At 39.1% G+C, this 17,825-nt stretch overlaps 1 protein-coding gene across 7 annotated transcripts in view; it reads right to left on the reverse strand.

Annotated features, from left to right (window-relative positions):
* Positions 1-17,825, reverse strand: part of LOC118416988 (protein MTSS 1-like) — a 50,820-nt gene that overhangs the window by 16,008 nt on the left and 16,987 nt on the right. For all 7 annotated transcript variants that reach the window (XM_035822291.1, XM_035822293.1, XM_035822296.1 and 4 more), the window contains exon 5: positions 406-490. In XM_035822291.1, coding sequence (XP_035678184.1) covers positions 406-490 — 85 coding nt within the window. The remainder of the gene's footprint in view (positions 1-405; positions 491-17,825) is intronic.

The raw sequence follows: 17,825 nt of genomic DNA on the forward strand, positions 1-17,825 counted from the left end.
ACGGTCCTCAATATTTATAAAGGATAGTTACATGGTCACTTGGTGCTCAATAGATGAAGCCTGCTTTCATTAAAGGTAATCCATAGACCGCAAGTCTGATAGCATTTACCACTTCTGGTACCCTTGGCTAGTACTGTCAGACTCTCAGTCTGGCCTAGTCTGTGATTTGGTTTGATCACATCGTACTAACAGCAAAAATTGTAACAACTTGGTAGCTTTCTATTTTGTACACCAATGGCATAAGAAATATGGCCAGTATAATTATGGTAATCTCCAAGCAGCTATTGGATTAGAAAATCGAAACACTTTCTGATCGCCCAGGATTTACTATCAGGAAAGCCTGACAGATGGCTAGCGTTACAGTTTTCCACCCCAACATCTGCTTGGAGGTTAGGTGAATCGTACCTTGAAAAATGTCTGAGCTTGCCCTCTATACTTCTGTGGCGGATACACATTCTGGTCAGGGCTGCACCCAGCTCCTTGGTGGCTCCTGAGAAACACAAGAAAAGGCAAAATCTTGGTCAATCTCCTGGTACTTTCAATGATGTAAGATTTGTCATTTCACAGAACAATAGATTTGAAGACAGGGACAAGTACCACACATGTACAAAAGCATAATACAAAAGGTATGGATTTGTCATTAACAAGTTGTAAATATACGAAATAAAATTCTTCTGCTAGAAAGAAAAGATGTTCATTGGTCACAATGGTTGTCATACTTGCAAAAAAAGTAAGCATCTAAAATGATGGTAATGTGTCAGTTTCCCCCGTCCCTTGCCAACAAACGCAAACAGCAATTTGCCAACAAACGCCAAAATAACACTCCTTTTCACATTCATGACCCACATGCGTGTAAAACTCTTCCAGTATGAAGAACCATGTAAGGCATTCGGTTTGATGTCTTCCTATAGCACGCGACTCAAATACCTCACATGCAGAAATGAAATATCTTCCTTCCAACATTCTCACCTATGTGTAAATTTACACCTCACAAGTACATGTATTTACAGACAGTTAGTCTAAGTAAACCTAGACAAATCCGCAATTGATACCATAACTTATCAAAATGCCCACAATACAAATGTATGTCACCATACAATGTAGTATTGGACTCTATTAAAACTATAACTGAATTGAAAGAGAACAAGTTTGCCAGTTACATCGAAAAGCTGCACGAAAGTACATGTACATATAGATTAGAGCATCTTCTTACACCCCCTGCACCATAGTGGTCTAGTCCTCACCAAATGCCGTGAGCTGTTTAGAATAGACATGTAGCTAGAATTTGAATCCTTTACCATCCTGTGAACCATGTAATGTTGGAACAAGGCAACAAGCCTCTTTTTTCTCTGTAAATTCCAAGAGGTCACTACCCTATTACGTGTTGGACCGTTCTAAAGGGCACCATGAATATTCTTCGTACATTTGTGCCACACAGCCGCATTTCTCTCCAGCAAAAAAGCTTCCCTCTCCACTCTAAATGCTTGTCTGTTGATTCCATCAGTAACGTTTTGTAACGCTTTTCAAGAAACAAAATGTCTTCACTAATTCTGCAGAAGATATATTCTGAATATGCATTTCAGACATACAACCTATAACATGGAGATTTATTCCATTGATGGCAGTTATGTTGTCAGTGAGACCATCATATTCATGGAAAAGAGTTTTATCTTCAAAATGACTTTTCCACGTGGAGAAAGATATATATCAATACCACATACTTCCAAGGCTTGACAAGACGATGATAGCCTCAAGTGTTTACAGCTTTGCTGCATTCTTCGCCATTCTTATAAATATTCCTCCATTCTATGAGTTTGAGCTAAGGACAGCTGAAAAAGGTTCTGCGAAATAAAGAATATACTATAATGTCGAAAAGAAGCTGAGTAACATTATAGCTACAATCTATTGGAATGTATGTTCAATACCAATATAGTAGCTGATGCATCTCTGAGGGTCTACATGGGGGTCCTATCAACACTTAACGTTAAATTCAGGACTGCTTACATATTACACTAAATTCAGGAAGAAATTACGCGAAATGTGGCCATGTCATTACAAACTATGGGATAAGAATACTACAAATTACAGGAAATCGAAATAGCTTGCCTGCGACTGTGGGCCATCATCTATGATGTCACTCTGCTAAATAAAATGCAGAACTAGAAAGAGAGGCATCTAAAGTGGGCATTCCCCTGTCACATCTGCCCTATCCATCACCCCTAACCAGGTCCATCCTCTCCTGTGCCCTAAACCAAACACTCCCAACTGTTCCAGGTTCACTTCTCCTGCTGGCCTACACCAACATGTCTGACCTCCGCCTCCCTCCCCACCAAAGTTCCCACAACATGGAGAAACCTCCTCGCTCCTCTTTCACACGGGAACCAGCCCAAGACACCTCGGGCTAGTAAGTGTTTCTCATTTGCTGCTTTTCTTATGGGAAGATAACTTTCCCAGCTGGGTTATTAAAGGATATCTTACACCAGAGCTTGTCAGACCTGTCAGATGCAGCTGGTAACATACTCTGTTGTGTGGGACAGCGTGCATGCTAGGGCTGTGTTCACTACAGGGTTTCACTTCACTTGGACGTGAAAGCTTCAAAAAGTCTTCAGATTTTGATTTACGCATTTGCAATCACATTTTTCTTATGGATTACAGACATGGAAAAAGAAATGCTGATGGAAAAAGAAATGCCGTAAGAACAGTGAGGGAAAATATGATTTTGAAAAGTCATAGGTTTTGTCTAACAACACCAAGGAAGATAACTTCAGTCTTTGAATTTGGGCTGCACTATCTTATTTTCCTTGTGTTCTTCCTCCAATATAGCTATTATGCATAACCATGTACCAATGATGTATATGTGAGATACTAACCTACTTACTGATGGAACATGGCTCAAGGCATAAAGTATTGATTATTTCATCCGATAAAACCAGACAGATCAATGGATTCCTTTGCTTGAGGCTACAAAATTATGCAACTAGCAATTTTACTTTTCATTCACCAGAGCTTTCTTTATCATTCTTTTGCAAAAGTGGAGAAATATTTTTTCAAGTACATGTAGAACTACAACTAAACATGCCCTTAATTCACTTATTTCCAAATCTGCTATACGTATATCTGTAGTATTCATGCATCATATCTCACCATTGAGAAAACAACAACTGAATAATTTTTTTTCCAAATTGTCAAAATTCTGTATCATCTAGGGCCATCTGTTTTGGACATTTATTTAAAATATAATTGTCCAATTCCTCACACATCCATGACCGATCATTTCAACATATAATAGAGTACCATATTGTATAGCATCAGGTAGGTCATATACTATGGCATACGATTAGCACCGGTAAAAGGGTATAACTTGATTACCTAATCAATTATGGTAATATGAGCATCCAATTCATCTGCAAGCTACTTTTCTGTCAACCCACATAAGTCAGAGGTTATCTATTTACAACATCTAATCTGTATACCTTTAATGCAAATTATAACTGAAACATTCCATAACCTTTAGAGAAGAACATAGAACCAAAATGAAATTGTCTGAGAACAAGGTTTAGTGTTCTTGGAAGTTCATTGCATTTGGGGAGAGAGATTAGTCAAATGATGTATGCATTAATTGGATCTGCGGCCACCCAGTCAAATTACAGCAAGGGGGTAATTTCCCCTGGGAACTAAACACTTGTATTTCAGGATTCACTAAACACATTAACATCGACAAATCTTTTTTCAACATAGATTTTGGGAACAGTCAGATGTTTCAGGTAGCATTCACTACCTTTCTTCAGTGACTGACAAAAATTTATGCAGTTGCTTGAGTAAAGTACTGTTACAATGTATCTTGCAAATCATTTTAACTAGATGTCAAACCTTCATCAACATATCATCAATAAAATTTTAAAGGAACAGGATTTTGTAAAGTTTAGTACCTATATACTGCAGTATACATCTTTCCTTATGAACTCCTAGTTTAGGCATCTATAATTTAGGCATCTTATATCAGCTAACTTCATAGGATACATGTAAAGCTGAATTTTGTTTACTTGCAGAAAATCCACTCTACAATATACATACAATGACTGTCAAAAAGATGAATTGCAACACGTTACGTACCAGACACAATGACTGAACATGTGTCAGGAAATATCTGAACCTGACCATTCCCTGCAGAAATGTATAATTACACACCAACATGTTTCATCAGCGCTCTGGCAATCAAACAGCCCTGCTGTTCACCGCTGATGACCTGATAATCCATCTTCTCTGGTAAAATGATGACCCTGTACCAGTCTGAAGGACACTGAAAGGTTTGGGGGACGATATGCTACAAGCTTTCTGCAATGCTCTATCCAATGGCTGATCTTGAATTGAGGCGTCAGGACTAGGGCTGGGTATCGGTACAGCGTACCGGTACAAAACCGGTTTTTCTTATTGGACCGGTCCAGAAAAACCGGACCTGAAAAAATTACGTGGACCGGATGTTGGACCGATAAGAAAATTAACATATTATTTCATCAGGCATTCACACGTTTTGGCGCTTGCAGGTGGAAGAAAATAACAAGAGCAAAGTAGAGTAGCGTTTATAGAAATTTCTACCAAGTTATACAGCCAATCGCACAGGTGCAAATAGCGTTGTAGGATTTTAAAACGCCAGTTTAAGTCTAATACTCCACCAAACAGATGTATTTGTAGTGAAATGGACCATTGGTATGAGTCATACTGAATTAGGTCCAGGTTCAGGTCCGGACCTGGACCTGATCCTTTGGACCTGAACCGGACCTGGACCTGAATTTTCTGTACCGGTACCCACCCCTAGTCAGGACTGGTCACATGCTGGAAGTAGTGGGCTATTTTATTTGAAGATGACTAAAGACAGCTGAAAATTCTTGACAATGTTTGGTCTCAATCTTTCTAATTATTGCTGTATTGACAGCCCTTAATGACAACGTCACTGATCATTACGATACTGATACCCCTTACTGATGATGTCACAGACTTCTGCCAATTGACAACATTTAATCATGATGTCACTGATTTCTGCCATGGTGATAACCCTTAATCAGGATGTCACTGATTTCTGCCCTGATGACAGCACTCAATGATGATGTCACTGATTTCTGCCCTGGTGGCAACCTTTAATGATAATGCCACTGATTTCTGCCATGGATTTGGTGACAACTGATTTCTGCCATTGCAACAACCCCTGATGCCAATGATTTTTGCCAAGGTGACAACAATAGATAATGATATCACTGATTTCTGCCAATATCACAAGCTAATCAATGAAATCCTAATGTGTATTTGCTTCAAATTTCATTAAATCCCTCAAGATCATCCAACGTATTCTTCTTAGACTAGAGTAACCGTTTATCATACAAACAAGGCAGCAGACAAAACCTCTTCAACATCAAACCCACCTCAACATCTTAATCGTTTAAATCAAGCCATAACTACCCATAACAAACATCCTGGGAATGGGGTTCACCCTTGTGAGCCTCTGAGTGAGATAATGTTCCCAGCTCTGTGTTCCATTGACCTGTGGTGACCCCTACATTCCCATGTTTGCTGTGGTAAAATGACCTCACTGTCCCGGAACTTCATGCATGTGACCACCAGCAGGCTTACCCCCTGGCCCACAGGGCTCCACTTCTTATCCAGACAATACCTGCTTTCTGGCACTACAGAGTAGACTACTCTGCTTGTTTTTGTACACTGTGAGACCCCTCTAGAACAACTTCCAAACATCCAGCGATAGGGGGCTTTTCGAGGTGACCCCCTGGGGAGTTCCGGTCCAGTTCGCATCAGTAGCTGTGCAAAGTTTACAGTGTTGTACACTGTACTTGTATGTAGGCTGTTGGGACATTAGCACACTGGTTTATGCCTGTGTATATATACAAAACAAATTGATACCTACATGTAACTTCTGCAGAAGTTAAGTTTTAATCTAACCCTATCTTAGTACATTTCACTTTCAAAACAACAACACCTTATCAAGGAACAGTTTTAATGTTGTTGTTAACACCGATTTTTGCACGATAGAAAACAAACGTCTGCTCAAGTTGCTTTCCTTCGAATCCATATGGGTCTTCTCTATCTTCTTGTCATGGAATAAATCTCGAAAAATCTATCCAAGTTTGGCAAGTTTTCCACCGTACTTGTTGCTTGGTGTTTGGAATTCCAGCGGCACTTGCCTGTTTAATGTCTAGCCTGGCATGTTGCTTCTTACTAATGCTGTACGCTGCCTTGATGTATACTCCCAGCATAAACTGTATAAAATAATCCACCCCTGCTACAACACATCTGGTAAGACCCTCTTGATAAATGTTTCCATGCAACAATGTCAATATTTACAGATGAATTCAGGATTACATCTTATTGTACTGTTGTAGTGTAACAATGACTGGCTATGCAGTCTTTATAATCCCTCCCGAGTGGATTTCATGATGTGGATTATTGGTGAGAGATGTTATTATCTGACAAAGGGAAACATAGCATCACATTCAGCACTGAGAGATGTGAATGTTTTGCTAGTGCCTCTTGGGATACAGATTCCAGGGCAACCAAAAAGCTGTTTTGTTTGTATAAATGATAAAGTTCACACACTGTATGATCTGGGGACATTGGTACACAGATCCTGAGATATTTTACTGGTTGCTTAGCAGTATAATCACCTATGGGACTCCTGCCCTACTTTCCAACTTGTAATATGTAGTTAGGGCGAACGTAATGTTGCCATGTTCAACATGTCCAAAAGGTTATCAAAGCAAGACATCAGAAGAAATAGTACCCCTTTTATAAACATTTATGCTATGTTTTTATTAGACTCTCTCCTTCATGGAAAGTCTGTGCCAGAAAATGTCTTCGAGGACATTATCTTTGCAGACTGTGTGCTACCCTGCTATCTAATCAACATTACTGAGATGGCACGGACCATTGACCAACAGTAAAAGGTAATTTCACAGGCAGAAGTGGTGATTCCAGTGGGGAAAGTCTGGGACATTAATACAGGTGAAACAGCCCTCAGGCCATTCCAACAGACTTTTTTGCATATTGGAATTCTGTCACAAAAAATCCCTAGTGTAAAGGATCAACATATACCTACATGTTGAATACAAATGCACACTTTGAATTGCAAACATGTTTCCATTACAAATCCTATCATTACTATGGCCATCACTTGCTAGCAAGCTTCATGAAATTTTCTGGCTTCTTTTCAATCTGTTTTCTGCTCATTAAAAAGCTTTAAAATGAGTTTCTGCATTACATGATGCTATCAGTATCAAACAGCCAAAGATGGCCGTAGATGCAGACATCTTAAAATTGAGCTTTCAAGACTACAAAGTCAAACCACTTGACTCCCTATACCCACAAGAAGAATTGTTAGCACTAAATTGACTTCAACGATATTGCTACTTGGCTGTACTTGATTTCCCTGCAGGCAACAATCAGGATAAAGATCGCCATGTAGACTACACTGTAATACTGCTTTGGTGAGAAATTTGGTGATAACACATGACATCTGGCTCAAGTCAGCACTCAGATACAGACTCTACTGGGGCCCTACATTTAGAGATGATCATGAGACAAGCTAAAAGATAAGGATATTTTTTTACGACATTGGGAAAAAAGCTTAATCTGGTCGTTATTATGTTCATTGTGGGTTGTAAAGAAAATAATACCAAAAATTAATAATATTGGCTCTTCAAAAATGACCGGTTTCCAATATTGGCTGAAAGCCCATTACTATTTCCCTCTGAGTTTTACCACCATCTACTCTATAAGTGATGAGATGTGTTCATATAAGGCTATCAGCACAGAGCAGCAGCCTCAGCTCAATTCATTACACTGTACTGCAGCAGATATAGGTGTATATGTAGGTCAGGACTCTGGCTGGAGATACAAGGTAAAGCTTATGTCATGAATTATGCACATAGGCACTGATAGGGAGCTGTACATCCTATCTACACATCTTCAGGGCTGAAACTAAACCTTCATTGCTGTTAAAGAGCATAATATCTGCTTTTTGTCGACTTGAAATACATTATTTCTGTTTTATGTATGAATGTATTTCTTTTTTCTGCTAAACAAAGTCTGTTTCCAAACTGTAAGATATTAATTTCTTTTCTGCAATCTATCTCAATGATTTTTCTCCAAACTGACCTGGTTGTGGATGGGTATTTCGAGCATATAGCCGCGCTGTCTGAAAGGGCCTTTAATATTCACAGCAGCCAGGCCGTATATGAGAATAGAGCAATAAACGTCAAATTTATGTGAACCCTGAAATGAAATATTGAATATTCAAGGGAGCAGAAAATGTTGATGGCCCATATTCTAAATTACCTTTTGACCTCAGGTCATATCCGGCGGGACAGTACCTATAGCCTGGGCTGTTCCTCTCTATAAAGGGACAGTCAATGTCATTGTAAAGCATTGGGTGACGATCCATGAGGTGTAAAATTTGGCAAAATTTTGGTTGAATGTTTTCTTTATGGGTAAGGTTTATCGTAAAATCAAGAGGATAAATTGGATCATTATCATGCAGGCAAATTATGACATCTTTACCTTATACATAATTCACCTTAAAATCACCTTTCTATAGCCATACTGGTAGTAATGCAAAATACTTCTAATTCTTGCAGAGCAAGTCTACAAAGACAAGACTGTTATAGCAAACATGTCATTAAGGTTACCAGGGCTATTCTCTAGTAGTCATCAAATGCAAGTATTCAACATCTCTCCACTTTCCATCTTGACCTTTCCATTTCAAAGTGGGTCGACCTTTCCAGATGACCCAGCATTGCCCGGTGACCCTCCTGGCATTATCCCAACCCACCTCTGTAATTTTCTCTTGGATATGTCTGGCTAAGTCAAACATCAAACATTATGTAATCTGACTATAAGGGCTTTCTAAAACTGACTGTTGCAAATGTTTTATGCAATACTTAAGGCTACAATTTCATGAGAATATTTTGTCTCTAAAATCACTTAAAGATATTAACATGCACGCAATCTATTGGAGCAAATATGATAGCATCATTTTTCTGTTCAATAGGCCAATACATATTATACTGTAATTTCAATCAATCAATTGCAAATTCTATGCAGTTAAGCTTCCAAGCGTGGGAAAATGAATGGAGGTGGCTTCTGTAAGTTTGATTTTTTGCCAAACCATGCACACATACTGTGATACAAATGTACTTCAAAAACTGGTAGTGAAGCTTCTTTCATATGCTGTCAAGCACATGTTAGAAATGACTTTTCCATTTCTATGTGACTTTCCTAGTTGAAACTTGACTGATTGTTCATGATAGAAACATCTGGTTCTGGCCACATACATCAGTTGAAACCCTCTTTCAGTGCACCACAGTCTTGTAGGCTCTTGTTGCTGTTCTAAAGGTCTATGACGTCTGCCAGCTTGTCACCATGGAAACCACAGCTCTTATGCCATATCTAGAGCCCAGCTTGCGTCACAAGCCATAGCAACAGCATTCCATTACATTCCATACTTCCCTAGGGCTGCAATTTCTCACCATAAAGTAAGGGGCAAACCAGGAAATAAAGTGTGTGTGTCTGTCTGTGTGTGCGTGTGCATGAACAAATTGTCCAGAAACAAGGAAAATATCAGAATTACAGAAAGGTGTAATGATATTCCATATCCATTTTAAATGCTCCTTCCAAAAGCCCTCAACAGTTGGGAAGGACCCAGAATAACCTGCATTTGAGGCTGCCTACAGCCTATTAGTAATTATCATTAATATTATCATTATCATTATCAATATTGTTTATTAAATAAATAAATAAATAAATATTACCTAGGCTATGCAACCTTCTTCCCGTTACCTGACCCTTCAACCAATACAAATTTGGTGACAAAAGATTAACTCAGCAGTGCTAAGGTTTAACTCAAATCCATGTATGAAATTAGATGAACCTTACACTCTTATCAGCTAACAAAAGACCAGCAACTACATGAGCCCGCAACCCTGATCCCAAGCAAGAACTGATTTCGTTTGGAACTGTTGAACATTACAAAATCACCCACCGTGTGCAACTGAAAGATAACTGCTGATCTGTGTACTGGTAGAGAACCTGATCTGAATGAGAACTAGCAAACTCAAGTCTCTATCTATATTTATGAAGCACACCCAGTGAAGTAATCTTGCCTCAACAATGTTTTTTCGCCATGGGCTAATACAGCATCTTTTGATCTTGGTTTGACCTAGATTCCAATTTCAAGTAACTAGGGATGCAAGCCCCCAAGGGAAATGTGAACTATGACTTCCTCCATATAGCCTTGATACTGGAAACCCAATTTTCTATCCAAGGCCTTGGAACACCAACTATCGCAATCAATCTTATACAGACAGCGCATCTTCTGACATATTGGGTATTCTAAAGGTGAAACATGATCCATCACAGGACCTTGAGAATTTGGTGAGACGACTGAAGATCTTTTCCCAATCAAGCAATCTTACTGCATTGCAGAGGACATACGGGACTCCATAAGAATATGGCAGTTGACTGACTTGTAGATGAAAGACAATTTTTCATAGTGGTAAATATCTCCACTCCCTGACTTACCAAGCAAAGAACTTGGCACACTGCCTATCCCCACAACAGCATAAGCTGTATTAATAATATACTGCTGCATTTCATACTTCACCACCTTTCATCCCTATATGTTTGGATATGAAGAGAAAAATGTTGGACCTGAGCCTATCTAAATGGAAAATATGCATACAGTATATCAAGGAGGTAATGTGAAGACGAAGGTTACAGGAAAGGAGCCTGCTGGCATAGACTTTGCTGAGTTATCTCCCCTCCAAGCCTAATGTTCCGTTGCAAATCCATTCCACCATGACTGTTGCTGACTACCTATGAGATCTTGTAAATGTGGGTTGTCTCCAACAGGCTTGGATATGAATTCTATCATTTACGGAGAGCAAAATTATTTTGCTGATGCGAACATTTTATTTACTTCAAAAATACATTTACTGGTTTCAAGACATCAATCTTACGTTATGCGATCAAGTCAAATGGTACAGTTCAACAGTACTGATTGGCTAATCTGTCAGTCTAGGGTTTGCCCGAATGGTTTTCAAGCTGTATGTACAGAACGTCTATTCACAGTCACGGATTTCATCCAACTTTCTAGCTAGCTAATAGTACATTAGTAGTATTATATGCAGTGCTCTCAGAAAATGTTCAGAGTAAAGTAGTCTGAGAAAGGCTAAAACAAGTACATTTTTATGAATTTAGGTCAAAGTTTGAAAATTGATATGTAGACGCAACACTTTTATTGCTTAGGGAGAGCCTTGGGATGGTACAGGTGCCATTGCATGCAGGCAAGCTTATTACAGCACTGACAGTTAGAGGTTAACAGGTTAATTCAACATGGTAGTGGCCTGCTACTATAACCCCACTAACTAAGAAAGATTTCCCGTTTTTACGAGAAGAATGTAAAACTGCGTACATCGTTCTCGTCAGACCAGCGCTCTTTTATGTTCACCTGGAACAAATTACCCACTCGTAATTAGGTGGAAGCTATTATCTAAATGTCATAAATACAAAACCTTCATTACGCTGCGACATTTAAGACCCTGGGAAACACAAACGTCTCTAGACAGGCTTCTCATAAATGTTGTCATGAAGTACTCATCAATTTCCAGGCAATCTTTCACTAATATAGGTTTTGACAGCAACATTCTTACATTCTATTAATCACTCTGTTGGAACAGTATTAGCTGGCTTTATATACAATTATGAGGTTTTACCAGTTGACTGTGGGTTACTTTTTTTAAATCTTTGGGCGTTGTCAAAAATATTTATTTTGATTTGAAATTAATCCTCATGGTTTTAAGACCATTTCCTTTGTTTTCAAATGGCCCCAATTCATCCTTTTATTCTCATAGTACAACATTACGTCTTTGAAAGTAGAATGTATTCAGCAAACGTGCAAGACAGGTTTATAAAGAAAGTAAATATCAAGCAGGGTCCAGCACAGGTGTCTGCTGTCTTTGGAATCTCTCCTTGGAAAGAACAACAACAAACTGCCAGTCTCATGGTACCAGTATGTTTTTACTCCCTCTGGTTTCCCATTACACACAGGGCCTCTCTGTCTGTGCTCACAAGTCTTGTGTAAGCCTGGAGCACTTTGAGAATGTACCGCAAAGGATTATACGGGCTGAGTGAGTTAAAAGAACCTACTGCAAAGTTTTTAGTATGATACACATTTTCCAAGTAGATGAAGTAATGGCTGTGAAATTTGTTGTTACAATGACATTAGATTTCTATGGATATCATGCAGGTGGAGCTTCAAATATTTCAGAAATACCAAAATCACAAAAACAATCAGGCCATTTCAAGTTGATATATAATAATCCCCTAAATGCATTATCCTCTTTACAGTTCTGATTTGACAAAGGTAACAAAATCATTGCAAGTAACTTCTTCATATTGACTTTGTATATCTGTCAGCAAGCATCAGTCAAGTTGCAAATCTCCCATCTTTTCTTCTGAACAAATACACAGACAATCTGCACTTTGTCCCTTCCTGTAGACCCTTTCAAACCTTTTAAACAGAGAAGACAGCCACCATTTATCCAGAGTGACATGGTTCTAAGTCTGTTGGATTTGGACTAATAAGCTATCCCCTACACCTGTCAGCACCTCTGTGTCTGCTGACCACCACTGGGCTGACTGACCAGTCTGGGTCTGGCTGGTCATCAAGGACAGATGATCTCACACAGATGGTCAAGCTGGACAACTTTGTATATCAAGGATACAGTTTCAAAATTAATTCTATTTGCCATAACAGAACAGGATGTGGCAAATCTTCTTTACTTCAACAACATTCTCTATATCAAGAATCTATTGATATGCTAATCTAGAAAGGGAAAGGTACAAAATGCATTCTCCAAGCAGATATTGGGTTGGAAAATCATACTGTTATCTGGCTGCCGTCTTTCTTACTGCCCCTACGGCCACCGGTGAGCAGGGTGAGTGAGTGAGTGAGTGTCTTTCTACAATGCAGAAAACATTACATTTCCTGACAGAACAACTGATTGACAGAATACATTACATGTTCAAACAGGACAACTGTTTGCAGATTAGTCCTCCTTGTAATGCTTATATAAGGGGTGTTATTTGCAAAAGAAGTTGAGAACAGGTAACACCCATGCAGTCTCCTATCATCAATCAAGTTCACACAAGTTTTCTGTCAAACCCGTCATCACGACTGACAGCTGGTCGCTCCACCTGAGGGCATTTGTAAGGGGACCTCTAACTGACCTTGGACCAGGGGTAACCCAAGACACACTGCTGCCCTTCACACCAAGGACCTTCAAGACCTATTCATAAGATGTCTGGAGGAGCAGTGATAAGACATACATAACCTGAGACAACAGTGTTTCTATGGGTACATCTAAACATGCAGTAGGTCAACAATAACTATGCTGGTACTACTTGGGAATACTGAGAAAATAGGAGTTTTGCAGGGTGGCTTTTTTCCTTGTTGACAATTGAATCGACAACAGACTATAGGAAACACCTGTTTCCTAACACTTTCAATGCTAACCCTTTGGTTCCATACTTGTTATGATTATGGGTTCATGCAGAATGGAGAAGGTTAAAGAGTTTTCATAATGGTACAGTAACATTCTGTTTGATACTCCAAAAGAAGTAACACAATACGCACATGTACCATACCACGCATATGCAAAATACCGTAATCATAGTCCATGAAAGATTAGGAGTAAGTGGAGTCAAGTGGCATGGCACATTCCTGTGCTGTCCTGTCCCCAGGCTGACCAGGAGCTGCGGTTACCAGGCATGTGGACAATGCTGCTGGTCATCAGTCCTTTGGTACACAGGTCAATCTTGCTGACCCATCTGGCTGGACATTAGTTATTGAGGACTGGACAATTCAGATTTGAAAAGACAAGATGCAAGACAGAAAAAAAAGTTGAAGTATGAGACTTCAGAGTTCTACAAACCGACTAAACAAAATGTCCCAAACTCTCCAAGATCAATAACATCATTATCAGGATCACTACTACTACAGAAGTTGCTTACAGATGTGTATAGATCTAGATCTGGATCTGTATTGTTTGCCTGGTTTAACCGCCCGTGGGTAAAACTATAAGTTTAACATACCAGTGTAGGGATCATGAGACAGACTGCAAACAGACAGGTGAGACTTTAACAGGTGTTTGGACAGACATGCTTCAGGTGTGGGAGGCATGTCAGGACAACAGCCTCCACTGTTTCTCACACCCTTCCTCCTAAAATAGACGTAAGATGTACCCAACCAAGCACAACCTGTTCTCTAAGGACAGACTCTCAGGTAGGCCTTCCAAGAAAGCGCAAAACAAGACTGCAAGGCCAAAAAATGTGTCAACTGGGCACTATGTTTTCATCACAATTTAAACATACACAAAATTGAAAGTCCTGATATTAACAATCTGTCACAAGTTTCTCTATACTTCGACTGAGCTTTTCACCGAAATGCTTCAGTAGTCTTGTTAGCAAAAACATAAAAGGACTCAATGCATACTGAGTCTGCCACTCCCCACAACATCATATAAATGTACAATGCATGTTGCAGACCATTTAACAAGTCCTTCTCTCAGACAGAAATGATAACGGTAGAAAATGGAAAGCCAAAGAAAAACACCTAAAAGTATAGTAAAACACAGTCAAAGCCGAACCTCTTCTTGGAGTGTATACAAATCCCCCCTAGAAAAATTTCAACATCATCCAACTCAAATCCAATCTTAGCACCAACACTTTAGATTGCTATCAGAGATAAATACATGTTCGGAACACTTGTCCTCTTACAACCAATCACTTATCTCTCTTCCTCCTTTCCTCAATTAGTGCGAACAATTACTACTTAATGGAATCATCTTGAGTGACCAAGAAGAGGCAGTGTTCTAATCACTAAATCAGTGTAACACTGCAAGGGATAACTCGTAGTCTTGGAGAGTGGGTTTAACGTACTTGAAAGGATAGGTACTAGGGCTGTGTACCTTAACAAATTTCAGGTACAGGTACAGGTACACGGGTTTAGGTACAGGTCCGGACCTGCACCAGTACCTAAAAAAGTTTAACCAAGTATATGTAAGTTAAACAAGTAGCTAACTGTCTTTGATATTGATAAATTGTCATCTTTGTATGGGGAATTACATATTTGAATCTCAAAACAATTTCTTTGCAAGTGCAAGTTTTCTTAAGTTTCAATTGCAAAATTATTACCATTGTCATTGTTGATTCGGGATTTACTTATCCAGGAGTCTTAAAAAGTAGTGTTTAATAGTGATTTAGTTTGTTAAGGTACAGGTACAGGTACACAGATGTTTAGGTCCGGACCTGTACCTAAACAATTTTTTAGGTACGGTACAGGTACGGGTATTTAGGTACACAGCCCTAATAGGTACATGGTATTTGTGTCTATGAAGGTGTCGACCGACATGGTTATAGTTATACATGAATGGCTTACAACCTTTGTTCAATGTTTTAATCTTCTACCTGCTATGGCAGCCTATTGGCACAAAATTACTATCACTAGTATCAGCTACAGGAAAAGGCAGAATGGAAATGGTTAAATCCCCTTGAATAATGGCTGACTCATCCCCAAGTAAACTGAGCATCAAGATGATAGTATAATATGATTAGCGCACTGTCCATTAACCATGTTAGTCACACAGCTTAGCTAAAATACCAGTGTTTCAGTACTAGTGCCTTGGCCCAGGAAGTCTACTCAATCATATTGCAAGACTTTTGGATAGGGTTACGGAGATATCTCTTTGGAATTTGAATTTGGAGAATGAATCTGGAGTCAAAATGTATGTGGTTAACTGCAAATAAATGAAAAATTGCAAACATACTTGCTGAACAGTTAGAATTACTCCCAATATGCAAGATGTACAGTATACATTCTTTAAAATGAAACATTTCTTTTCACAATGACATGCAAATGTGTTACGTCTGGGGGATGACTTGAAAAAGTTGAATCTGTGCATTTTTTTTTGTTCGGAGCTACAAATAAGGCATGAAAAATTCATGACTATCAATGCCAAATGAAGGTGTAATATCGTCACATCATCTATCTGCGGCCAATAGTGTCCCAGTGATTGTGTATGGGACACAGTAGGACCAGAGGTGTCCCAGTTATTGTAGATTAGCCACAGTCGGGCGACCACCACCTGCTACTACCCCATCTGCTCCCTTTGCAAAGCCATTAGTTACTCATCTCACATGCAGGGCTCCCACAAAGGAATATGCTTTCAACCTTACCAAGTTCAACACATATGTAATTGGAAGTGCACCTTCATGGCAGTCTACAACTTCAAAATCAATTTTCAGTCATTACAATCATATCATAGACATACCAGTAATACAGGAGTGGTAGACCTGAACATATGGCCTATTGTCGGTCCAATGCTTCTTCATCCAAAAAATCTAAAATGCAGAAATCTATGATGTACACTTCAGAGCAAGGAGGATACAGTCTAGCCTAAATTTGTATTGGCTACGAGTCATCCAACAAATAAGAATCAAGTTGTTATTGAGCTTGTGTGTGCAATCGATTCTGATGGAAATGGTACAGCACAAATTGCTAACAAAGGGAAACACATAACGACACACTTTGAATTTGGGCTGCTTTCTTCCCTTTCTCTCCTGTACTTTCTTTGCTCTCTTTTCTTTCCTCTCACAGTGTCACACCCCACTTGTATGTGCCATCTGCTTCATCCAGACAGACTTGCCCCAGTTCTGCCTGGCCTGCACCTGTCTCTGTACCTCTCAATCCCTCCTGGTCATCACATCTACCAGCCTTTGTACTGCCAGACCCTTCATCACACTGGTACATGTACAAGGCCATCCCACACATTTAACTAGAAACAGCTTGCAGTATTACAACAGAGAGAAGAAAGGATCAATTCTATGGCCAAGTTAATGGTAGAAACTACTTCCATGGTCATTACAAAAAAATTGATCTAAGATATTAATCTTTCCATAATTAGTACTGAACCACTACCATTGTGATTATCTAGGCAATAAAAAGTTAAAATGAGTATCTAATTTTTTCAGATGGATAAACACTAATAGTGTAAACTCTGGAACTGGGGATTTATGTATTTCAATCCTGAAGGTAAACTTTTAGGTTGCATTTTTACGTTTGATCTTTTGTAATAAAAGGAGACTGTATTACTCCATCGTAAAAATTACATTACCGTATGCACATTCAAAGTGCAATCAATACATAAAGCTATCCTATAAGTAAAATGTTAAATAAACAAACCACTGCAATTGCTTGAGTGAAAGCATGGATTTAAAACTTTCAAAAAGAGGAGCATGGAAGGCTGCCAACGTTTTATTTTCTATTTGACCTACACTTTCAAAGTAATTACTAAACATTTGGCTTTCTTTCATGATCCCCTGAAGTGTGCCATACTGTGTCCCACTTCAGTTTATTGACACAGTAATTTGTCATACACCCCCTTTATTCAGTATTCATGCCCTTCCTTTCATCTGGTAATACTGCACAGTAGCAGCGACATGGTTGGCTGACCTCACAACCATGGCTGGGGTCACCAGGTCAAGGGTCAAGAGGCAATAAGTCATAGATATGGCCTCCTTTCCTTTCTTACTGTCATTTTGTCATTCACATATAGCAGATTAAAAAAATATCCCTTTGTAGTACAATAATTCTCAATTTTCGGCTGAACAATTTCAGAATTGTACAAGGCAAAGAAATTCAATGAAGAAGTTTGGTCAAAAGTTACCTCAAAAGTGATCCAGACAATAGTCATAAACCCACATAT

The sequence above is a fragment of the Branchiostoma floridae genome, chromosome 6 (assembly GCF_000003815.2).
Source record: "Branchiostoma floridae strain S238N-H82 chromosome 6, Bfl_VNyyK, whole genome shotgun sequence".
Classification (NCBI taxonomy): domain Eukaryota; kingdom Metazoa; phylum Chordata; class Leptocardii; order Amphioxiformes; family Branchiostomatidae; genus Branchiostoma; species Branchiostoma floridae.